Here is a 25,408-nt window from a genome sequence, read left to right as displayed (position 1 = left end):
GAGTAAAAATATTCCCTTCAAGATGCTTAGAACTGGACCGGCTCTGGTTCTGAACCAGATCCCAGGTTCAGGTTTGCTCAGGTTGAACTTTCCACTGATGAAGCTGTAAAAGGCAGGATGGAAACCAGCAACGGGACTCATCTGGTGTAAAACACACAAACATGAAAATATGTTTCTCTATTTTCAGCTGAATGCATGCAGGTTACCATGGCAACACGACACACAGTTGGCTGTGGCGACTCATTCGGTGGCTATCAGCTTTCTCTGTGATTCACTCAGACGTTGTCTTTCAGCATGTTTGTTCTGAACTCAACAACACAAACTAGCCCCCCCTCCATGTAACTGGTTTCACAGTATTTCCCAGTTTGCAGGTTCCTCAGCGCCGCCGTCAGGCTGCTGTCGTTCCTCAGGTGGCATCATTCCTTCAGCTCTCCTCCTGTGATGAGTGTTTACATAGGAAGCCGGTCGCGTTTCCTCCATGAACCCTCAGCTGTCAGGCTGATTCGGCGGGTGAAGCTGCGGGGAGAAGTTTCTAAGGTTACAGCGAGCATCAGATTCTGGATCCCAGCACTGCGGAGGTCTGAGCAGAGGATGCCGAGGAAGAGGAGGAGATGCTGAAAGATGCAGCTGTTCTGGGAGCCTGAATGAGAAAATCCTTCCTGTTTTCAGAAGAATAGTCGGTTTCCACGGCAGATCAGAAGTTGGCAGCGTTTCCGTCGTGTGGACACCACCAGAGAAAGTCTGCAGACTTTGTTTGTTTTTTCCTTTTGAAGCCAAACTTTCATTACATTTTCTTTTCATTATTTCTGTTTATATAGTAAATGTTGTTTTTATTCATTCATTCATCATCCGAACCACTCAGTCGATTAGGGGTCTGGAGCGTATCCCAGCATTCATTGGGCGAGAGGCGGGGACACCTGGACAGGTCGCCTGTCCATCGCAGGGCCACACAAAGAGACAAACAACCACACACACTCTCCTCGGGACAGTTCAGAGTAACCAGTCAACCTAACATGCATGTGTGTGTGTATTCTGTACTTGTTAGTATTTTACAATGAAAATTAAATTTAATTACATTTTTTTATGAACATTTTAAGAAAAATCTTTGCGATGTGGAGCGGCGACGGAGCAGGTTCTGGATAAATTCTCTGGAGGTCCGTTTGTCGACCCGACAGCTGTCATCTGACATTTTCTTCTCATCAAACGAACTTATTGAAGCAGCTTGGAGCAGAAATGTTTCTTCAGCCATAATTGACTGTTTTTCTCTGCTCTGATTTGTCTTTTCCATCACCTTTTCTCCTCCTTTTTAATTCCATCCAGCTTCTCTGTCGTTTCTCCAAGTTTTTCCTTTTCATTGCTGAGCAGATGCTTCTCCTCTTCCTCCTCCAGGTTTGTCGATCCGCAGCGTCTGCTGGCGAGCCGACCGGATCCTGGCGGGGACTCAGGACAGCGAGATCTTTGAGGTGAGGCTGCACGCTGCGTCTCGGCTTCATTTTGCTGCATTCAGGCCTCCTGCAGCTGAACTGGATTCTAATCAATAAAACCTTTCTACTAATTAAACGTTTGTTTGTGCAAACCGTCCCGCTGCAGGGAGATCTGCTGCGCCCAGTCCTGCAGATACTCTCCAGTTAGTAGAATTATACTTTGTCACGTTTTCCTCAAACAGCAGGTGTTAAATCCGTCTGCAGGTCTGACGAATCATTCATGTTGTTACTGAAACATTTCCAGCAAAAGAAACAAAAACCGGAGAAATATCACATCATAACGGAAAAATCATAAAAGCATAGAAAACATTGTGTGTGCAAGTTTCTCCATTTATTAATCCAGTTATTCTTCATTCCCATTAGGCTTTCTATTGTATTCCATTTTGATTTTGTTTAATTTTGTTTTGTTTATCGTTACATAAGTAGTACATTTATTTATTCATAGGTGATATATTTAAAAATCTTTAAAATTTTATTTAATTTTGTTCTATTTTTATTTTATTATTTATTTTATTATTTATTTTATTTAAACCAGCTTGTTTACACTTTATGTACAAAAACAGGAATAAAAGAAAAAATAAAAGAAAGGAGCAGTGAAAATGAGAGGAAGATTACGTTTATTTGCAGCAGCACCTCCTCGTCCTGTTCGTGTGTCTGCATGAAGTTCAGGTTTGTGTGTGTGAACGTCGTGTGAGATAATGTCTGGTGTTTGTGCAGGTGATGGTTCGGGATCGAGACAAACCTCTGCTCATCATGCAGGGACACAGTGAAGGCGAGCTCTGGGCGCTCGATGTCCATCCCAAAAAACCTCTGGCCGTCTCCGGTAGCGACGACCGCTCCATCAGGTGGGTGCAGCAGGATCAACTGGGAGCTTCCCAGTAGCCAAGGCTGCTCCAGTACAGCTGGGAAGTCCGCAGTGAAACTCAGATAAACATACTGACATCTGCAGAAGAGACATAATAATAATCAAATGAAATGAATGAATGAAAAATACGTCATTAATCCCCAAAGGGAAATATTGTAGTATATAATAATAATAACTAGAGGAGGTCTTGTTCCGGAGGCTGCTGGCTGCTGGCAGGAATGATCTTCTGTATCTTTCAGTCTGACATCGGACCTGAAGAAGCCTCTCACTGAACACACTTTGTTGTTTCATCACTGTGTTGTGGAGAGGGTGTGAAGAATCCTCCATCATCTTCATCAGCTTGTGCAGCATTCTTCTTTGGACAATCAGCTCCAGCGGCTCCAGAGTTACTCCAAGCACAGAAGCAGCTTTCTGGATCAGTTTGTTGATTCTCTTCAAGTCTCTGGTTCTGATGCTACTACCCCAGCAGATGCTGCAAAGCTGACTGCACTCTCCACAACAGACTTATAGAAGATATGCAACATCTTGGTGCAGACGTTAAACCATCTCAGCTTCCTTAAGAAGTACAGTCTGCTCTGACCTTTCTTGTAGATGTAGTCAGTGTTGCATTTCCAGTCCAGTTTGTTGTCCAGCTGAACTCCAAGATACTTGTATTCCTCCACCACCTCCACCTCCTCTCCCAGGATGGAAACAGTGCTTTGTTTATTCTTCTTCCTCCTGAAGTCAACAATCATCTCTTTTGTTTTGCTGCTATTTAATATGAGATGATTGTCACCGCACCATTTAACAAACTGACTGACCAGTTCTCTGTACTCTGCTTCTTGTCCATCCCTGATACACCCCACAACTGCAGAGTCATCAGAGTATTTCTGCAGATGACAGGACTCAGAGTTGTACTGGAAGTCTGAGGTGTACAGAGTGAAGAGGAATGGCCAGAGTACAGTTCCTTGTGGTGCACCAGTGCTGCTGACCTCCATCTCAGACACACAACCTTTCAGTCTCACAAACTGGGGTCTGTTTGTGAGGTAGTCATAGATCCAGGTGGTTGTGGAGGTATCCACCTGGAATTTATGGAGCTTCTCACATAACAAAGCAGGCTGAATGGTATTAAAAGCACTGAGAAATGAAAGAACATGACCCTCAGAGTGCTGCCTGAATGGTCCAGATGAGAGTGTGCTCTCTGGAGCAGGTATATGATGGCATCTTCAACCCCAAGTCCATTACGATATGCAAACTGGAATGGGTCCTGAAAGGTGTTTACTTGCTTGTTGAGGTGAGCCAGTAAGAGTCTCTCCAGGACTTTCATGATGTGAGATGTCAGGGCAACTGGTCTGTAGTCACTTGGTTCAGCTGGTTGTGTTTTTTTAGGCACTGGAACAAGGCAGGAGGTTTTCCACAGCACTGGGACTCTATTTTGTCTCAGACTGGTGTTGAAAAGGTGCTGGAGAATCGGACATAGTTGTTCTGAGCAGGTCTTGAGAACTCTGGGACTGACACCATCTGGACCTGCAGCCTTGTTCTGGTTCAGTTTCTCAAGTTGCTTCTTAACCTGATTGCAGGACACAAACAAGGTGGAGGTCTCAGGATGTCCTGATGTGGAGGGAGATGAAGCTGTGTTCTGGTCCATGACTGAGCTGCAGGGTGACAGATTGGAGGCGTGACAGGAAAGCAGTGGGCTTATGGAGGGTGTGTGGTCTGTTGGGCTGGAGGTAGGGGGTGAACTGAACCTGTTGAAGAATATGTTCAGCTCATTAGCTCTGTCCAGACCTCCATCAGGCTGGTCCCCCTTTAACTTGAAGCCGGTGATCTTCTTCATTCCAGACCACACATCCCTCAGGTTATTCTGCTGGAGCTGACTTTCTAACTTCTTCCTGTAGTCCTCCTTGCACTTCTTAGTTTGTGTTTTAAGTTGTTTTTGTGTTGCCCTCAATAACTCCCTGTCTCCATCCCTGAAGGCTTTCTTTTTGATGTTCAGCAGCTTTTTCAGGTCACTGGTGATCCAGGGTTTGTTATTGGGGAAGCACCTCACTGTTCTTGTTGGGACGATGCTGTCCACAGAGAAGTTTATGTAATCTGTCACACACTCAGTCATGGCGTTGATGTCGTCTCCATGAGGTTCACAGAGGACGTTCCAGTCTGTAGCCTCAAAGCCTCCTCTAAGAGCATCTTCAGCTTCAGCAGACCAGATTTTGATAGTCTTTGTGATGACTGGTTGCTGCTGAACGATGGGCTTGTAGGTGGAGGTGAGAAGAACCAGATTATGGTCAGATCTTCCTAAAGGAGGCAGGGCAGAACAACTGTATCCATTATTCATATTTGCATAAAATAAGTCCAACATCTTATTTTCTCTGGTGGAGCAGCTGACAAACTGCTGGAATGTTGGTAGAGTTGCAGAGAGGGAGACGTTGTTGAAGTCTCCGGAGATCACCATGAATGAGTTTGGATGCTGTGTTTGTAGCCGAGCAACGACGGAGCTGATGACGTCACAGGCTGTGTCTGGTGCGGTACCAGGTATTATATAAACCGCTACCAGAATAACACAGGTAAACTCTCTGGGTAAATAATATGGATGGAAGCTCACAGCTAACAGTTCCATGTCCCTTGTGCATATCTTCTCCTTGACAGTAACATGTCCAGGATGACACCAACGCTGGTTAACCAGCACTGCAATTCCACCACCCTTTAGCTTTCCGCTGTGTTGTCTACTGCGGTCTGCACGGACCGTTTTAAAGCCCGGTACAGACACATTACAGTCAGGGATGTGTTCATGCAGCCATGTCTCAGTGAAGCACATAATACTGCACTCTCTGTATTCTTTCTGAGACCTTGTTAGCATCTCGAGCTCGTCTGTTTTGTTAGCTAGTGATCTCACATTACCCGTGAGAGCGGTAGGTAGAAATTATTTAAATCTCCATTGCTTTCTCCTCTGTCTCACTCCCGCTCTGATGTGTTGTTTCGCTGATAATCCTGATTTGGGAGAGTTTAATTAGTTGATCCCGATTGTAAACAAGTCTTTCATTGCCATGGAGACTCATCATGACAAGTCTTGAGAGAGCCAAAAATATGCAGAATAATCTCCCTTGCAGCACACCCTCCGAACCGGCATTAAATCCTCGTAAAAAATACCTAATTTGACCTAATATCTATGTGAGAAGAGTTTTTACTTTAAAATGGAATTAAACTGGAATTAATATGCTTTCACCATCATTGTAACGTCTCATAAACAGAAGGATTAGGCTCATATGAACTCAATAAAAAAACAGAATACAATGTCAACACATAGCATCCAGCCCTACATGTTGGAACCTGAATCAGAGCCTGAAAACGAAGTGGAAAACAGCAACCCACAGCAACGAATGCAGCAGGATGTCTCTCTTTGGTAAACTCACCAGCCATCGTTGGAAATAACTTTATCCCACGTTTTCCACCCGCCTGATGTATTTGTACATGCCCTTGTTAACCAGTAGAAGGTAACCAATCACCGAACCTTATCCCCCGGGACGTCACGAGGATTTCCACGTAGAAAAAACTCTCTAAAACCACGCGTTTTTCGTCGCCATGGAAAGCGAACGGAGAGAGTGCTGGAACTCAAACTCAAACTGTAACACTGTAGAAAGCTCAGAAAACTCCAAATGCCATCATAGAACCCCTTTAAAAAAAATCAAGATAGCAAATCAAAGAAAAAAAATAAAAATAAAAATAAAAATAATAATAATAATAATAATAATAATAATAATAATAATAATAATAAAACCATCCATCCATCCATTTTTTTGCTGCTTAGGCTGCCGCGGGGGCAGCAGTCTAAGCAGGGAAGCCCAGACTTCCCTCTCCCCAGCCACATTTGCCAACTCTGTGGGGGGATCCCGAGGCGTTCCCAGGCCAGCCGAGAGATATAATCCCTCCAGCGTGTCCTGGGTCTTCCCCGGGGTCTCCTCCCAGAGGGACGTGCCTGGAACACCTCACCAGGGAGGTCCAGGAGGCATCCTGACCAGATGCCCGAGCCACCTCAACTGGTTCCTCTCGATGCGAAGGAGCAGCGGCTCTACTCTGATCTCCTCCAGGATGACTGAGCTCCTCACCCTATCTCTAAGGGAGAGCCCGGCCACCCTGCGGAGGAAACCCATTTCAGCCGCCTGTATATGAGATCTCGTTCTTTCGGTCACGACCCACAGCTCATGACCATAGGTGAGGGTAGGAACGTAGAGCGACTGGTAAATCGAGAGCTTCGCCTTCTGGCTCAGCTCCTTCTTCACCACGACAGACCGGCGCAGAGTCCGCATTACTGCAGACGCCGCACCGATCCGTCTGTCCATCTCGCGCTCCATCCTTCCCTCACTCGTGAACAAGACCCCGAGATATTTAAACTCCTCCACTTGAGGCAGGACCTGACTCCCGACCCGGAGAGGGCAATCCACCCTATTCCGGCTGAGGACCATGGTCTCAGATATCGCTCAAGCAAGAGCTGGAAATGAAGCCAACAGGACCACGTCATCTGCAAAAAGCAGAGACCCAATCCTGAGGCCAAGATCCCCTCAACACCTTGTCTGCACCTAGAAATTTTGTCCATAAAAGCCTCCCAATCACTCCCCTCCAGGTCTCACTGTCATTGCCCACGTGAGCATTGAAGTCCCCCAGCAGAACAATGGAGTCCCCAGAAGGAGCACCCTCCAGCACTCCCTCCAAGGACCCCAGAAAGGGTGGGTACTCTGAACTGCTGTTCGGTGCATAAGCACAGACAACAGTCAGGACCCGTCCCCCCACCCGGAGGCGGAGGGAAACTACCCTTTCATCCACCGGGGTAAACCCCAACGTGCAGGCACCAAGCTGGGGGCTGATGAGAATGCCCACACCTGCTCGGCGCCTCTCACCATGAGCAACTCCAGAGTGGAAGAAAGTCCGGCCCCTCTCGAGGGTTCTGGTTCCAGAGCCCAAGCCATGCGTCGAGGTGAGTCCAACTATATCTAGTTGGAACCGCTCAACCTCGCGGACAAGCTCAGGCTCCTTCCCCACCAGAGAGGTGACGTTCCACGTCCCTAGAGCCAGCTTCTGCAGCCGGGGATCGGACCGCCAGGGTCCCCGCCTCTTGCTGCCGCCCAGCTCACACTGCACCCGACCCCTACGGCTCCTCCCGCAGATGGTGAGCCCATGGAAGGTGGGGCCCATGTAACCCTTTCGGGCTGAGCCCGACCGGGCCCCATGGGTAAAGGCCCGGCCACCAGACGCTCGCTCTCGTACCCCGCCTCCAGGCCTGGCTCCAGAGGGGGGTCCCGGTGACACGCAACCAGGCAAGGGAACATTTCTGACAATGGTCATTGTCATCATAGAAGTCTTTGAGCTGCCCTTAGTCTGGTCCTCCCCTAGACACATGGGTGACCCTCCCAGGGGCAAAAAAACCCCGACAACATAGCTGCTAGGATCTTCAGGACACACAAACCATGATAAGGTGACGGCTCAGAGAGGAGTTTTATTCATAGATTTTCCATTTTTCACGTTTTCTTGATTAAATCCTCGTCATCTCGTCTGTCCATCAGGTGTTGCTGAACCAGTTCTGAGCTGCCAGACCTGGAGATTTATTCACAGTTACACAAAACAAAAATACACTCAAATAACTGACTTGAATAAAACATAATTCAGTCATAAATATTATTAATCATAAATCAGTTATTTAACAATGACTGAGAAGATTAAATAAAAGGAGATAATAGAAATAAAGATATTTTATTATAATAAAATAATAAAGATAATTTATTGAATTTCCCTTTGGGGATTAATAAAGTATATTTCATTTCATAAAATGGTTTGCTGCAGGTTTACAGGGTTTAATCTAAAACCAGACAGTTTGTCTCAGAAAGATTCACTTCACCTGCATTCGAACCTCCTTTTAGCGGGACATCAAGCCAAATCCTGCCAGTCTGTCTTGAGGTTTGCCGGGTGTTTCTGTCACACAGCGTGTCATGGCATGGAGGAAGTGTTTCTGTCACCTGGTTACGCTAAGTCATGTGCGATTTGCTGACGTGTCTTCAGACTACATCGACTCAGTGATCAATGAGCCAATCACGTCGATCCAAACGTGGATTAAATCATCTCCTGTAAATTATTTTTACTGGAAATGTCCTCGGACGAGGACGGCTGGAAGGACGGCCGTTGCCATGGAGACTGTTTATTTACTGGAGACAAGCAGCAGACCAGAAGGGATGTGGATCCTTCCCCGTGGTGCTGTAACTGGGAGGAAAGGTCTGGAAGGAAAAGTGTGTGTGGGTCAGACAGGGACTGTGTGTGTGTGTGTGTGTGTGTGTCAGGTTGTGGAGTCTGGTGGATCACGCCCTCATCGCTCGCTGCAACATGGAGGAGGCGGTGCGCAGCGTGGCGTTCAGCGTGGACGGATCCCAGCTGGCTCTGGGGATGAAGGACGGATCCTTCACCGTGCTGAGAGTCAGGTGACCAGACCCCCACCCCCCCATCGCTCCCCGTCTGCTAACGTCACATTAACGGCCCTTTCTCCACCTCAGAGACATGACGGAGGTCGTCCACATCAAGGACAGGAAGGAGGTGATCCACGAGATGAAGTTCTCCCCGGATGGAGCGTACCTGGCCGTGGGCTCCAATGACGGACTGGTGGACGTCTACGCTGTCACCCAGAGATACAAGAAGGCCAGGAGCTTGAGCCGAGGCGGAGACGTTGCAGCTCAGCGCCTGTTTGCAGCGAGATGACGCTTCTTCTGTCTGTTTCCAGGTCGGAGAATGCAGTAAGTCCTGCAGCTTCATCACACACCTGGACTGGTCTCTGGACAGCAGCACCCTGCAGACCAACGACGGCGCTGGAGAGCGCCTCTTCTACAGGATGCCCCGTGAGTCCGGACAGGCCAAACACACGTTACCATGGCAACAGCTCCCTCACTCCCACGTTCCCTCCACACTCCACGTTTTCTGTGGGATTCATCCGGAAGTTCCGCCGCATGCTGCTCAGGATCCGGAAGTCACATTTCCAGTTTCCGTCTGAATGTCTCACTTCCTTCTGAGCAGATCAAACCGGCTGAACGGTTTCTCTCCTCCTCCTCTTCCTCTTCCTCTTCCTCCTCTTCCTCCTCCTCCTCTTCCTCTTCCTCCTCCTCTTCTTCCTCCTCCTCTTCCTCTTCCTCCTCCTCTTCTTCCTCCTCTTCCTCCTCCTCTTCCTCCTCCTCCTCTTCCTCCTCTTCCTCCTCCTCCTCTTCTTCTTCTTCTTCTTCCTCCTCTTCTTCCTCCTCTTCCTCCTCTTCCTCTTCCTCCTCCTCTTCCTCTTCCACTTCTTCCTCCTCTTCCTCTTCCTCTTCTTCCTCTTCCTCCTCCTCTTCCTCTTCCACTTCTTCCTCCTCTTCCTCCTCCTCCTCTTCCTCCTCTTCCTCCTCCTCCTCTTCTTCTTCTTCTTCTTCTTCTTCCTCCTCTTCTTCCTCCTCTTCCTCCTCTTCCTCTTCCTCCTCCTCTTCCTCTTCCACTTCTTCCTCCTCTTCCTCTTCCTCCTCTTCCTCTTCCTCCTCCTCTTCCTCTTCCACTTCTTCCTCCTCTTCCTCTTCCTCTTCTTCCTCCTCTTCCTCCTCCTCTTCCTCTTCCTCCTCTTCCTCTTCCTCCTCTTCCTCTTCCTCCTCCTCCTCTTCCTCTTCCTCCTCTTCCTCCTCCTCTTCCTCTTCCTCCTCTTCCTCCTCCTCCTCTTCCTCTTCCTCTTCCTCTTCCTCCTCTTCCTCTTCCTCTTCCTCTTCCTCTTCCTCCTCTTCCTCTTCCTCCTCTTCCTCTTCCTCCTCTTCCTCTTCCTCTTCCTCCTCCTCCTCTTCCTCTTCCTCTTCCTCTTCCTCTTCCTCCTCCTCTTCCTCCTCCTCCTCTTCCTCTTCCTCTTCCTCCTCCTCTTCCTCTTCCTCTTCCTCTTCCTCTTCCTCCTCCTCTTCCTCTTCCTCTTCCTCTTCCTCTTCCTCTTCCTCCTCCTCCTCTTCCTCCTGCAGTGGGTAAGCCGGTCATCAAGGAGGAGGTGAAAGGTCAGCGCTGGGCCTCCTGGAGCGGCGTCCTGGGTCCAGAGGTCGGCGGCATCTGGTCCAAATACTGTGACTCAACATCAGTCAACGCCGTGGACGCCAACCACGCCGCCGCCGTGCTGGTTGCCGGGGACGACCAGGGACTGGTGAAGCTGTACCGCTTCCCCTGCCTCAGGAGAGGTCTCTGACCTCCTCATGACCCTCCTCCCCCTTCCTCCCCCTTCCTCACCTCCTCCTCCTCCAGGTGATGTCGTTAACCGTTGCTCTTGTTTTTTCCTCGAGGTGCCAAATTCAAGAAGTACATCGGCCACTCGGCTCATGTGACCAACGTCCGGTGGTCACATGACCTGCAGTGGGTGTTGACCACGGGCGGGGCCGACCACGCCCTCTTCCAGTGGAGGTTTCTCCCCGAGTCGGTCATGAACGGAGGTGTGGACGTCAATGTGCCAGGTGAGGAACGCTGCAGCTGACGGTAGACTGGTTTACAGTAGGACCAGAACCAGAACCAGGACCAGAACCAGGACCAGGACCAGGACCAGAACCAGGACCAGGACCAGGACCAGAACCAGAACCAGGACCAGGACCAGGACCAGGACCAGAACCAGAACCAGGACCAGGACCAGGACCAGGACCAGAACCAGAACCAGGACCAGGACCAGGACCAGAACCAGAACCAGGACCAGGACCAGGACCAGAACTAGAACCAGGACCAGAACCCAAACCAGAACTAGAACTAGAACTAGAACTAGAACTAGAACTAGAACCAGAACCAGGACCAGGACCAGGACCAGGACCAGGACTAGAACCAGGACCAGAACCCAAACCAGAACTAGAACTAGAACCAGAACCAGAACCAGGACCAGGACCAGAACCAGAACCAGAACTAGAACTAGAACCAGGACCAGGACCAGAACTAAAACCAGGGCCATGACCCAAACCAGAACTAGAACTAGAACTAGGACCAGAACTAAAACCAGGGCCATGACCCAAACCAGAACTAGAACTAGAACTAGGACCAGGACCAGAACTAAAACCAGGGCCATGACCCAAACCAGAACTAGAACTAGAACTAGAACCAGGACCAGGACCAGAACTAAAACTAGAACCAGGCCCAGGACCAGGACCAGAACTAAAACTAGAACCAGGCCCAGGACCAGGACCAGAACTAAAACCAGGGCCAGGACCAGGACCAGAACCAGGACCAGGACCAGAACCCAAACCAGAACTAGAACTAGAACCAGGCCCAGGACCAGGACCAGAACCAGGACCGGTGCTGAGTCTGTTTTTACTGGAGGCCATGATGACACCTTCACCGTGACAGAACTTCAGTCATGGCGAGGACACACAGCGGATTTATTCATTTATTTTATTCATTTCATTTTATTTGATTTTCTTTTTTCTCATTCCTCCCCGAGAGAAATAAAGTGTTTTTCCTGAAACATAAAATACAAGAAAAATGAGGAACATGTAGTCTCCTTGTTAGTAACCATGGCAACCAGAACTGGGACGGCCTCAGGACCGAAGTGTCCCTTCCGGACGGTTCTGATGCTGACCGGACCTCCTCCTGTCTCCTCCTCAGACAGTCACGGAGACTCCAACAGCGAGGAGTCGGACAGCGAGGAGTCGGACGTCCCGGAGCTCGACTCCGACATCGAGCAGGAAACGCAGATAAACTACGACAGACAGGTAAGGATTCTGAGACGGCGGTCTGAGGGGTTGTTTCCATGACAACCGTGATCCCTGAGCTTCCTTTTCCCATCAGCCTGCAGGGCTCATGTAGTTGTCATGGTGACGGTATGGCAGGCCCTATCTTTGCCGACAGCCATCATAGCGTGCAGCCCTGTGAGCGCCGCTTGCACGCCGCCGCAACACGCCGCCGCAACACGCCGCCGCAACACACTGTTCCCAGATAGAGCTGCACCCTGTCCCATCCCTTCTTCCTCTCCTCCTCTATGTTCCATCTTCTTCCTCTCTCCACCTCCTCCCATCCCTTCTTTCTTGTTTACTGAAAGGTTAGGTAAATACATATAAACATATTTGCAGCTGGACAAATTGTTTAGATGTTAGTACGCTGTTATTACGCTGTTAGTACCCTGTTATTACCCTGATATTACGCTGTTATTACCCTGATATTACGCTGTTATTACGCTGTTAGTACCCTGTTATTACCCTGATATTACGCTGTTATTACCCTGATATTACGCTGTTATTACCCTGATATTACGCTGTTATTACGCTGTTAGTACCCTGTTATTACCCTGATATTACGCTGTTATTACCCTGATATTACGCTGTTATTACGCTCTTAGTACCCTGATATTACCCTGATATTACGCTGTTATTACGCTGTTAGTACCCTGTTATTACCCTGATATTACGCTGTTATTACCCTGATATTATGCTGTTATTACGCTGTTATTACCCTGATATTATGCTGTTATTACCCTGATATTACGCTGATATTTTACTGGTTTTACTGGAGTCTGGTTGGCCTGAATGTGGATACTGATGAAATTAGCCGGACATTCCTGCGCTACAATAAGCACAAAGAGAGATAAAAAGGTGGAAAATGATGAAGACGAAGAGACTGAAGATGCATCGAGAATGACGCATCAAGATCTGTAAACATCTGGATCTATTCATCATATTCAGCCTCTTCAGATGTTTTCTGATTGATCCTGTTCCCAGTGGATAAACCGGATCATGAGCGGCTCTGCAGCTCCTCTGATCAGCAGCGAGCAGCCAATCAGAGACGCCTTTGTGTTCCTGCAGGTTTATAAGGAGGACCTGCCGCAGCTGAGGCAGCAGAGCAGAGAGAAGAAGCAGCAGGTGGGATCTCTGAAGAGGCAGAGAGGACCAGACCAAGGACTCCGGCTGCAGTTTGTTCACGGGTAACGTTACTCTGTCTGTGGAGAGGAAGCTACGTTCGCTACAACCATCTACAGTTCAGGCTGTTTTAACCCTAAGCACCAGGCACGTCTCCAGAAAGAGCTTAAACCTGTTACCACGTTCCACCACTAGGTGGCAGACATGAGAACTATAGAAGTCATAGTTCCTAGTGAAGGTTATGAAATCTGAGGCCCAGTTTCTATGCAGAATAGGACCAGAAACAGTGTAGTGCACCCAGGCGTGCACTGCATCCTCAGAAACACAGCACAACAGAAGTGTTGCAAGCTAACCGCTAGTTGTGTGGTGCATGCAGCCGCTTTGTGTTCATGTTCTACCAGGTTTTTATTCACCAGGCCAAATAAAAACCTGCTGAAACGTGACACAGAGGTCAGCCCTTGTGGTGCTTTTTACAGGGTCTGAGCGAAACATTCAGCTTGCTGTTCAGATAAGATCTCACTTCAGAAGCTGTTGTCAAATCTTTGTGGTTTTATCAACCAAAACTCTGAAAGCTTGTATCTGAGAGGTCACAAAACGTTTGGTTTTACTGTCTCAGCGTTGTTGTTTAACAGGCCTGATGCCGCCGCTAACCTGTGATGAAATTAGGTCTGTTTTTCACTTCTCTGGTTCGTATTCCGTGTTTTTTATGTTTAGTTTGCCTTTAAAACTTTAAAACTTTGACATCCCAACACAGAAACAGGAATGTTTTCTGAAATCCTGACTGAACAGGAGAAAGGTCACTGACACCCCAAAAAGCACTTTAACCTTCACTGTTGTAATTAATATTTGTCACTGTTGCAAAATGACGTGATATAACTGTAAAATACCAGGATTTCCTGCTCCTGCTTCCTGTGGAGAAAAGTAAAAAACATCAGAACTTTTCGTCCAAATGAGATGCGGACGTGAAAAAATGAAGGATTAGAAACTGTGATGACAGTGAGATTAAAATAGTTTTGAAATTAAAATTAAAATGAAGTTTTAATGGAAGTTAATGGGAGAGTTTTTGCCACGAAGGTTTCCAGTGGAAGTATCTGATGCTACAATTTCATTTTACTGCTGAACTTCTACATATCAAAGACTCTAATTACCACTGATGCCTCATCCCTGTAGCAGTAATTCTATAGAAAATATTTAACGTTTAGCATATTTTTAATGAATAATGAATAATTTAAATTATTAAACAGGCTTTTATCAGGTTGAAATGATAGTCGGTAGTTTTGAGTAGGCTTAAAGGTCTTCAAGTGATTTATGAAAAAACACGAGAAAATACTGATGTTTGATCATTTTCTAGCAGTTTTTTGTTTATGTAGACTTTTGCCACGAAGGTCCCCAGAGCGAGTTTCTGACACGACGTAACAAATACCAGCACAATCAGATCAGTTTTACCGCTCATCATTAACATGCGAGTGTCTAATCACCACCAAGAACACATGCCTTCAATATTCATTATATGTTAAATCATTCAGCTTGCAATGATTAATGAAAAAACACAAGAAATACTCATGTATGATGACTTTCTAGAAGTTTTTGTGAAGACTTTTGGACATAAAGGTCATCAGAGGGTGCTGAGTTTGAGTCAAACAGCCACAAAGTGACAGAAACTTTGTAAAAACACAAACAACCACATTAACCCTGTTCCTGTCAGGAAGAAACAGTCATTTCTCTACATTCCACGTTGTTATTTTTACTTTCAGCCAAAGGTTGAGACTTAAATTTACTTTTCTATTTATTCATTTATCAGTAAAATATTTGTAAAATACACTCAAAGAAATGAAGAGGCTGCAGTTGGTTGCATTCCCAGTTTGCACCACTAGATGTCCACAAACCACTGCACACATCTGACTTATCTGCATGTGTGTGTGTGTGTGTGTGTGTGTGTGTGTGTGTGTGTGTGTGTGTGTGTGTGTGTGTGTGCAGCTACCGCGGTTACGATTGCAGGAACAACCTGTTCTACACTCAGGGGGGGGAGGTGGTGTACCACGTAGCGGCGGTGGGCGTGGTCTACAACCGGCAGCTGCACAGCCAGCGTTTCTACCTGGGCCATGATGACGACATCCTGAGTCTCAGCATCCACCCGCTGAAAGACTACGCTGCAACGGGACAGGTCGCACACATTCTTACACACTCTCTCACACACACACACACACACACACACACACACACACACACATTTACATCACATGCAAACACACATAAAGTTAGGCGTGTAGAAAGGATGAGCTTCATTAATCAGATGTTTCCTGCACTTGTTCAGGTTTAATGGAGGTTTACTGGTTTAAGGGAGGTTTACTGGTTTAATGAAGGTTTACTGGTTTAAGGGAGGTTTACTGGTTTAATGAAGGTTTACTGGTTTAAGGGAGGTTTACTGGTTTAATGAAGGTCTACTGGTTTAATGAAGGTCTACTGGTTTGATTAAGGTTTACTGGTTTTAGGGAGGTTTACTGGTTTAAGGGAGGTTTACTGGTTTAATGAAGGTTTACTGGTTTAAGGGAGGTTTACTGGTTTAATTAAGGTTTACTGGTTTAATGAAGGTTTACTGGTTTAAGGAAGGTTTACTAGTTTAATAACGTTTTACTGGTTTAATGGAGGTTTACTGGTTCAATAAGGGTTTACTGGTTTAATGAAGGTTTACTGGTTTAAGGAAGGTTTACTGGTTTAAGGGAGGTTTACTGGTATAATGAAGGTTTACTGGTTTAAGGGAGGTTTACTGGTTTAAGGGAGGTTTACTGGTTTAATGAAGGTTTACTGGTTTAAGGGAGGTTTACTGGTTCAATGAAGGTTTACTGGTTTAAGGAAGGTTTACTAGTTTAATAACGTTTTACTGGTTTAATGGAGGTTTACTGGTTCAATAAGGGTTTACTGGTTTAAGGGAGGTTTACTGGTTCAATAAGGGTTTACTGGTTTAAGGGAGGTTTACTGGTTCAATAAGGGTTTACTGGTTTAAGGGAGGTTTACTGGCTCAATAAGGGTTTACTGGTTTAATGGAGGTTTACTGGTTCAATAAGGGTTTACTGGTTTAAGGGAGGTTTACTGGTTCAATGAAGGTTTACTGGTTTAAGGAAGGTTTACTAGTTTAATAACGTTTTACTGGTTTAATGGAGGTTTACTGGTTCAATAAGGGTTTACTGGTTTAATGGAGGTTTACGGGTTCAATAAGGGTTTACTGGTTTAATGAAGGTTTACTGGTTTAATGAAGGTTTACTGGTTTAATAACAGTTGACTAGTTTGATGAAGGTTTACTGGATTAATGAAGGTTTACTGGTTTATGGGAGACTTACTGGTTTAAGATGGATCAGAGAGAAATGGAAGAATGGACGAATGAATAAAGAAGGGTAAAAAATAAATAAATAGATGAAAAAGGAATTATTAATGATAAGGAAGAGGTAAGAGAAGATAAAAAACAGTGTGGGGTTAAGAAAAAGATCAGATCTGAGTCTGTGAAGTTCAACGGGTAAAGTGGAGGTGTGATCCACTCCTGTTCTCAGCGAAGGAGGACGCTTTTCTCTTTGCTCCTGTTTCCTCCCCTCTCCTCCCACTCTGGCCTGCTACTTTAGTCTTGTCCTGTCTGACTCGGAGCCTCTTTTTACATCTCTTTACTCAAATTTACATCATGAATCTGATCGGCTGGTCTCTCAACACCATTGATCAAATTTTCTCAACTCAAAGATCGGGGAGAGGGGAGCCCGCATGTCCTGAGGGGACGCTTCCGGCTGGATACGTTCAGGACCCATGGGCCAGGTGGAGACCGATGTGTCTGGCGGATCTGTCCTCTGAGGACGTGAAGGATGTTTACATCTTTTGACTGGACTCGACCATTCGCAGGATACCAGTTTAGCCTAAACGGGTCATCTGGCCGAGGTCCCGGAGCTGGTCCGCAGAATCAATAACAACATGGAGAAAATGTCTGCTAGAATCGGTGGAAATTGACCCCCCCCCCCCCCCCCCCCCCCCCATTCGGCTGTTTGGAGCTGCCAGCCTGAGACCTGCTATGGACTCAAGGCCGAGGGCAAATTGTTTTCCTCGCCTGGAACCTAAAACAACAATCATATCTGGCTTTGGCTTCCCAGCGGCCTTGGGCCGGCGCAACCCCTCCTGAGAACGGAAGAAGACATGTTCATAGATGCTCTGTCCCCCTCCTCATCCACCCCCAGGACCCTCCCACATGACTCACCGCCTTCCTGGACTTTGTGTGTCTTGTTTTAGTTTGTGCTTCAATGTATGAGGTTTTTTTTTTCTTTGTATCTTCGGACTGCGTTATCTGTGGCGCAGCCCGGAGTTACATGACCTTTTTTCCCTCGACCTCCTATTATCCTAATGTATCTCTGTTCTTACCTGTTATAAGGCGGCGCCGGTAAAACTGGCTGCGTGGCCTGAGCTTAAACTTGGTTCCGTGTTCTTCTTTTGTCATTAGTGTTACATGTCTGTATGTCTAACCTTGGCCGAGCTGGCTTGAACTTTGAATTTCCCCTCAAGGATGAAAAAAGTATCTTTGATTTGTTCACTGGGTGGAGATGTGGTCGCCAAGGTATAGTCTGTAGATGAAGGTGTGGTCATCAGGTGCCGCTGTGGTCTCCAGGTGGAGGTGTGGTGTCCAGGTGCAGCTGTGGTCTCCAGGTGGCGGTACCAGTGTATGAAACTGGTTTGGTCTAGATTTTAAAATCAGATTTGTGCCGTTCAGACTGTCAGGAAAAAATCCAAACAAACTCACATAAGAGCAAAAAATCAGAAGTGAGCTGCAGTGTGAATGCAGCCTGAGATGAAATGTTTAGATTTTCACCTGAAGGCAGGTGGACTCTGATTGATGGGGTCTGTTTGACGTGTCTAGGTGGGACGGGACCCGGCCATTCATGTGTGGGACATCCAGAATCTGAAGTGTCTCTCTCTACTCAGAGGTTTCCATCAGAGAGGAGTGTGTTCGCTGGACTTCTCAGGTAGTGGACTGATGATGTAGACACCATTTTACTTCACAGTCTTCCTGTGCCAGATCTCAACCATCTTTAAGTCTTAATGGATGTTTTCATTCCTTCTTAGGAGCTTTCTTTCTTTATTAAATCTTCTTTTTGTCCTTACAGCTGATGGAAAGAGCCTGGTTTCAGTCGGAGTCGATGACGGACATTCAATCGTTGTTTGGGACTGGAAGAGAGGGGAGAAACTTGCCACTGCACGGTACTGATAACACCACAGCGAACATCATTGCGATTACTGGGGCCAATATGACACCTAATACTACAGCAAACATAAATGCTGATACTCAGACTAATACCACATCTAACATCTTTGCTGATACTTGGGCTAATACCATGGCTAATGTCATCGCTGATACTGGGGCTAAATTACAGTTAACATCAGTGTTGATACTGTGGTTGATAATACAGCTAACATCACTGCTGATACTTGGGCTAATACCATGGCTAACGTCATCGCTGATACTGGGGCTAAATTACAGTTAACATCAGTGTTGATACTGTGGTTGATAATACAGCTAACATCACTGCTGATACTTGGGCTAATACCATGGCTAACGTCATCGCTGATACTGGGGCTAAATTACAGTTAACATCAGTGTTGATACTGTGGTTGATAATACAGCTAACATCACTGCTGATACTTGGGCTAATACCATGGCTAACGTCATCGCTGATACTGGGGCTAAATTACAGTTAACATCAGTGTTGATACTGTGGTTGATAATACAGCTAACATCACTGCTGATACTTGGGCTAATACCATGGCTAACGTCATCGCTGATACTGGGGCTAAATTACAGTTAACATCAGTGTTGATACTGTGGTTGATAATACAGCTAACATCACTGCTGATACTTGGGCTAATACCATGGCTAACGTCATCGCTGATACTGGGGCTAAATTACAGTTAACATCAGTGTTGATACTGTGGTTGATAATACAGCTAACATCACTGCTGATACTTGGGCTAATACCATGGCTAACGTCATCGCTGATACTGGGGCTAAATTACAGTTAACATCAGTGTTGATACTGTGGTTGATAATACAGCTAACATCACTGCTGATACTTGGGCTAATACCATGGCTAACGTCATCGCTGATACTGGGGCTAAATTACAGTTAACATCAGTGTTGATACTGTGGTTGATAATACAGCTAACATCACTGCTGATACTTGGGCTAATACCATGGCTAACGTCATCGCTGATACTGGGGCTAGTACCACAGCTAATACCACGGCTAAAATCACTGCTGATATGGGGCTAATATAACGGCTAATACCACAGCTAACATTGTTGGTGCGATGTCTTTGGATATTCCAAAGAACCTCCCAATGATGCAATTTCATTTTCCAGACCACCTCCTGACCTTGAACGATGTGATAAATGGGTTGCTGCTAACAAACAAGATCACTGGAAGCCATTGTACTGTGTACTGAGCACTTTGTTGGTGTTGAGCAGCAAATGAACAAAAATATTATATTTTTTCTCAGTGTAAATGCAAATGCAGTGAAGTTGGTTGTAAATGTGTGATATGGTTTCAACAGTTTTAGTGTTAATGGAAAGTTACAGACTTAGTTTCCTTTGTGGTGTATACAGTCACAAAATAGCTATATTTTATCACAGCAATTGGAACGTTAACTCCTAAATGTAACATGGAGACCTCACTAATATTTACTGTGTCTGCTATGTCTTTACTTACATATGACATGATGAGGAAATATTTTAATGTCATGGAAGCCAAATCCCTGCAATCTGGAAGTTTGTAAAGTAGGATTTTGGAAAATCATTTTTGGTCCTTTTCCACAATGTAAAAAAACAAACAAACACAAAACATATAATAACAATTTATCACCATGTGATACGTAAAAGTATCCACCAGAAGGCAAAAAACAATTATGAGATTGTGTAGAACTGGGTTATGAGCAAAGTTTTTATCATCAAGTGATGCAAAAGGTCCCAGAAACTTTATCAAATATGATACATACAGCATTAAAGGCTTATAATCAAATATTGTCTTTATTCAATTTATACAAACATTTTAGCTACCAAAGTCTGTGCTGTTAAATTGAAAATATATTTATACCACAAATGATCCAGAGCCTACAGCCCAGAAGCACATAAAGTAATACAGTTTTAGTCCAGTGATTTGATGTTCATCCACATAACAACTAGGTCCTGTGTTGCTTCAACGGATCAACTTTACAGCTGCTGACTTCACGCTTAGATGTCAGACTAACTGGGACTGTTTACAGGGCAAAACATTGGAATTTTCCTGTTTCATGTGACTTTCCTTCATTCACTACAGCATTTACTGATCTTTTATTCCCCAGCGGTCATAAGGAGAAGATATTTGTGGTGAAGTGTAATCCCTTGCTGATGGACAAACTGGTCACAGTGGGGATCAAACACATCAGGTTCTGGCAACATGCAGGTAAAACACTGACATTAACAGATGGTTTCAGCTTCATTCAGTTGTATCTCAAAACAGGCAAGATGAATATTTTTAGATCATTGCCGTTTCTGGAGGAGAACATGATCTCTGCATCCATCAGAGATGAGAAAATGTTCCAGTGATGGAAGCTCCAACGGCATCATGACATTCTTCTTCTTCACTAACAGGCGGCGGTCTGACCTTCAGGCGGGGTGCGTTCAAGAGCATCAGCCGACCAGAGACCATGATGTCAGTGTGTTATGGTCGCAGTGAGGCGCTGGTGTTTTCTGGAGCCGCAACCGGAGACGTTTATATCTGGAAGGAACCAAATCTGCTGAAAACCGTCAAAGCCCATGATGGGCCGGTGTTCGCCATGTTCTCCCTGGATAAGGTGAGCAGGGCTGATGGATGGATGGATGATGAATGGGAGGATGGATGTGTGGCACTGAGTGGGTGGTGGGGGATGTCGATGTAATGAGGTTTTTTTTCCTGTTGTATTTGTGTGGGTTTGTTTCTGGGTTTTTTTTATAAAAAAAAGAGGAAAAGAGGAAAAAAAAGAAAAGCATGGACACAAGTGTGGAAGTACATCTTCCTCACATGATTTTAAATTTTAAAAATGTTTCAATTCAAATCCAAAACTTGTTGCAGGAGAAAATATTTTCAGAAATTGTTTGCAATAGGGGGCTGCACGGCTCACAGCAAGAAGGTCACTGGTTCAATCCTTGGCTGGGGAGGGGTTCAGTCAGTGGCCTTTCTGTGTGGAGTTTGCATATTCTCCCCGTGTATGCGTGGGTTCTCTCTGGGTACTCCGGCTTCCTCCCACCATCCAAGGACATGCATGTTAGGTTAATTGGTTACTCTAAATGGCCCATAGGAGTGAGTGTGAGTGGTTGTGTGTCTCTGTGTGGCCCTGCGATGGACTGGCGAGCTGTCCAGGGTGTGCCCTGCCTGTTGCCCAAAAGCCACAGGCAGCTGGGATAGGCTCCAGCTTCCCCGCGACCCTGAATTGGATTAAGCAGTTCAGAAAATGAATGAATGTTTGCAATAGGATGAAACACTTCACATGATCTATTTTCACTCATTTTTCACATAAAAATTCACAACTCAGACTGTTTGACGCAAAGTTCTGTCGTTGATGTAAAGACTAAAGCTTGTGAAATTCTCCACCTGATGTGAGAACTTTGTTTTTGCTCTCCAGCCCACAAAAGCGAGAACAAAGTTTGATTTGGTCTGGTTTATTCATACTCCATGAAAAGCTTCGCCTGCGACGTAGCGGGTCTGTTTTCTGTGGGAATTGAACATCTAACCTTGTCATTTCATCTTTAACCAGAAACTTTGTGGCGGCTTGTGCGTGCATCAGGATCCGTGTCTTTAAATTCCACGTTTTTCCCACCACTTCCATCAGTTGGAAGTGGTGGAAACTATCCATTCAACCTGCACCAGCAAAAATGTGGAAGCAGTAACATTCCCATCACGCTTTTCCGCGTTAACCACGCCCACTTCAATAGTCCCACCAATCACACAATACTTCCTGGAGCCCCGGAGAATAAAGTTCTGCTGATGCATCTAGAACAAGCTGCAAGATGTCACCAAATCACATTTAAGAAAACAAAATGACATTTTTTATTTGATGGACGCACCTTTTATACCCAATCCTGACACCCTCACCTAGATTGGCGAATCGACTGTTGCTGCACCAAACTCTTTTTCTGTCTTCTTCATGTCAGGTCTCGGTAGGAGGTGGACACACACGCTGGACAGAGATTACTTGAAACAGTACTTTCATAACAGAAAGCATAATCGGCTGGCAAGAAAAGCAGGCAAAAAGAAACAGGTCAAAACTCACCAAGCCAGAGGAATAGGAATAGACAGGCAAGGATGTGACAAAGGGGACGTGGAAGATGGGAAACTGGTGGGAAAGTCAGAATACAGGCTGGAATGTTCCAAATTTGTGTTTTCAGCTGTGATTGATTTGACATTTGATTTCTAAGAGATCTCAGATTCTCAGGGAGGATTAAAACAAGCTGTCTTACTGCCTGCTTTACGCAGCATCAATGGTCTGAGTCTCAGAGGAAAAAGACCAAGTGAAGAGGCTGAGTTCAAGAATGACAAAGCTGTCAGGGGAGGATGACGAGGATGAAGGCAGCTCTGAGAGGGAGGACAGGAAAATATTTATTTTTGCACTAAACTGGATGGCCACTAATCCAGGATTATTCACTTATCAGCTGATAGTGAGTAACAGTGACTACTTTGTTTGCAGGGCTTTGTGACAGGAGGGAAGGATGGCGTGGTGGAGCTGTGGGACGACATGTTTGACCGCTGCTTAAAAACCTACGCCATCAAGAGAGCCGCACTTTCTCCTGGTTCTAAAGGTACGATGGTGGATGGATGGATGGATAGATGGAGGGAGGGATGGATGGATGGATGGATGGATGGATTGATAGATGTATGGATAGATGGATGGATGATGGAGGAGACATGAATGGATAGATAAAGGGATGAATGATTGATGGATATATGATGGATGGATGGATAATTGGATGATGGAGAGAACTGTGGGGGGAGTGAATGTTTTCTAACTCACCTGTTTAAAAGTAATTTTATCTCGAAATTTGGCATATTTAGGGGCGTGTCCTTTTGCTTGACAGGTACCCGATCTCCCGCTTCAAGTCAGACGAATGTAGAACAACCACGGTTTTTAGCCGGTTAACAACGTGACTTAGCTTTAGCCCGCTTACCTCCGTTAGCTGGTTAGCTTCTGTTATCTCCAGGTTAGCTCGGTTAGCTCTTAGCTACAGGCAGCATGGACTTCGCTCGATGTCAATCATCCACCATGACGCTGTGAGCGTCATGGTGGATGATTGACATCCACTTTACTACTACTTTACTACTTCCTACTTTACTTTAGCCCCCCTCTCAGCTCCACCTCTTTGACCATATTTGTATTTTCCGAGTGAGATGACACGCATGATCCTGCCAAGATGGTGATGGTAGGAACCGCCCACCAAGCTTCAATTCAGCTCTTCAGAAACCTACGGGTGACGTCACGGAGGCTCCATCTCTGTCACCGGGGGATAGGACCCCGATGCCCCTGCCTCCCTCCCCGCTAATGAATGATTGTGAAGTGTCTGTTAATTGCAATTAAAATTGAGAGGGGTAACCGCACCGTGTCGGGGGAGGAACCGCCTAAGCAGCCCCACCCGCCGTACACTGCATGTCCCGCCCCCCAAAACTTGACCATGAATCGTCAGTGTTTTGTGTTGTGGTGACTAAATGTAATTAAAACTGAGAGGTGAGCAGGTGCAGTGATCAAGACCACCTTGATGGCCTCATCACCCAGCACAACGTGCCCACCTCCCAACGCCCTACCTGTGTGTGATCGAGAGCGGGGAAGGAGAAGGGACCGGGGATTTTTGTCCAGAGGAAAGTGGGTTCTTCCTCCAGAAGATGAGCTGCCAGCGGCACGCCCCCCATCTCCGGGGCCGGAAAGGACCAGGATAAACCGGGGGCAGCTGCACTAACAACCAGAGCCCCCAGCAACCCAGACCAGGGAGCCGCCACCAGCCCCAGAAGGCACGAACCAACCACACGCAAAGGGGGACCAGCACATACATACATTCCCACCATCGCCATGACACACACTCACACACCAACACACACACACTCACAGGCACACACATCCACATCCCAACCCCTCCTAACCACTTCCCCTCCACCCGCCGATATACACCCACCACCACAACCACACAAGCATCCCTCCCACATACACCCCCATCCCCCACATGTCCACACATACACCAACTCACTCCTCCACACACACACTCGCTATGCACACATCCAAACATCCACACACCGACCTCCACATACATACGAATGCTGAGACAACCCACTCTCTTGGTCCCAGGGCCACAACCAAGCACCAGGGCACGCCCCCCCCCACCACAACAGCAGCAAGTCCAGGCCAGCCGAGCCCTCCTGGTGCAGGCCGGCCCTCCCCCCACGGGAGACAGGGGACAGCCCCGGGCACCAGAGCCCGGGACCCCCACCCAGTCACCCCCCTGCCAGCGACCGCACCCCGCCGCCGCGAGGCAACTCCAACCGCTGACCCACCCAAGCCCCCCCAGGACAGGAGACGCAGCCACCCCAGCAGCAAGGCAGCCAAGATCCCCACCCAGGAGGCCACCACAGACCCACATACACCAGAGATCCCCCACCATCTCTTATCCTCGGAGTGTATAACAAGGTCACATTCCCCCCCCCCCCCCACCCACATTAAGTGATGAAGCTGATTACAGGGGACCAGAGAAAACAAAATTCGTCCAACTGATCTTTTGAGGAGGCAGACATCGTCTCATTACTGATGTGGTCTGAAAGGAGGTTTCTAAACTGAATAATGCTTAAATTCTTTTTTGTCTTCCAAATCATGAGAATAGTTTTCTTTGCGATACACAAGGCAGTCAGGACAATACGTGCATGTTAATATCACCAAAGTGACCAAGTATGCAGAGAGAGACAGAAGCTGGGATTGTACATTTGAGCCATGTTGATAAATCTCTGCACACCTCAAGCCAAAAGTTTTGCACTGGTGAACAGGACCATACAGCATGCATGTAGTCATCTGGTCTGTTATCTGTGCACTGTGAACACAGGTTAGATGCCCATCTTTTATATAGTCTATGGTCCAGACTCATTCCAGACTCAGCCCAGACTCCGCCTAGACCTTCAGGAGATCAGATCATATCTACTAGCAAAGACCAGGAAGTTGTGT

At 46.5% G+C, this 25,408-nt stretch overlaps 1 protein-coding gene across 1 annotated transcript in view; it reads left to right on the top strand.

The window, feature by feature from the left end:
- The window catches only part of LOC306762538 (echinoderm microtubule-associated protein-like 6), a gene marked incomplete at both ends in the record, with an annotated part of 103,066 nt that overhangs the window by 47,124 nt on the left and 30,534 nt on the right, over positions 1 to 25,408 (top strand). The window contains 15 exons of the mRNA XM_079249061.1: positions 1,390 to 1,463; positions 2,202 to 2,329; positions 8,652 to 8,789; positions 8,862 to 9,003; positions 9,086 to 9,200; positions 10,323 to 10,532; positions 10,635 to 10,802; positions 11,932 to 12,038; positions 13,125 to 13,243; positions 15,156 to 15,342; positions 18,064 to 18,169; positions 18,311 to 18,404; positions 20,540 to 20,640; positions 20,829 to 21,031; positions 22,901 to 23,012. Of these exons, the coding sequence (XP_079105187.1) occupies positions 1,390 to 1,463; positions 2,202 to 2,329; positions 8,652 to 8,789; positions 8,862 to 9,003; positions 9,086 to 9,200; positions 10,323 to 10,532; positions 10,635 to 10,802; positions 11,932 to 12,038; positions 13,125 to 13,243; positions 15,156 to 15,342; positions 18,064 to 18,169; positions 18,311 to 18,404; positions 20,540 to 20,640; positions 20,829 to 21,031; positions 22,901 to 23,012 (2,004 nt within the window). The remainder of the gene's footprint in view (positions 1 to 1,389; positions 1,464 to 2,201; positions 2,330 to 8,651; positions 8,790 to 8,861; positions 9,004 to 9,085; positions 9,201 to 10,322; positions 10,533 to 10,634; positions 10,803 to 11,931; positions 12,039 to 13,124; positions 13,244 to 15,155; positions 15,343 to 18,063; positions 18,170 to 18,310; positions 18,405 to 20,539; positions 20,641 to 20,828; positions 21,032 to 22,900; positions 23,013 to 25,408) is intronic.

The sequence above is a fragment of the Telmatherina bonti genome, assembly GCF_933228915.1.
Source record: "Telmatherina bonti genome assembly, chromosome: 11".
NCBI classification, from domain to species: Eukaryota; Metazoa; Chordata; class Actinopteri; order Atheriniformes; family Telmatherinidae; genus Telmatherina; species Telmatherina bonti.
The sequence above is the reverse complement of the archived record's forward strand: the minus strand, read 5'-3'. Positions and strand labels throughout refer to the sequence as shown.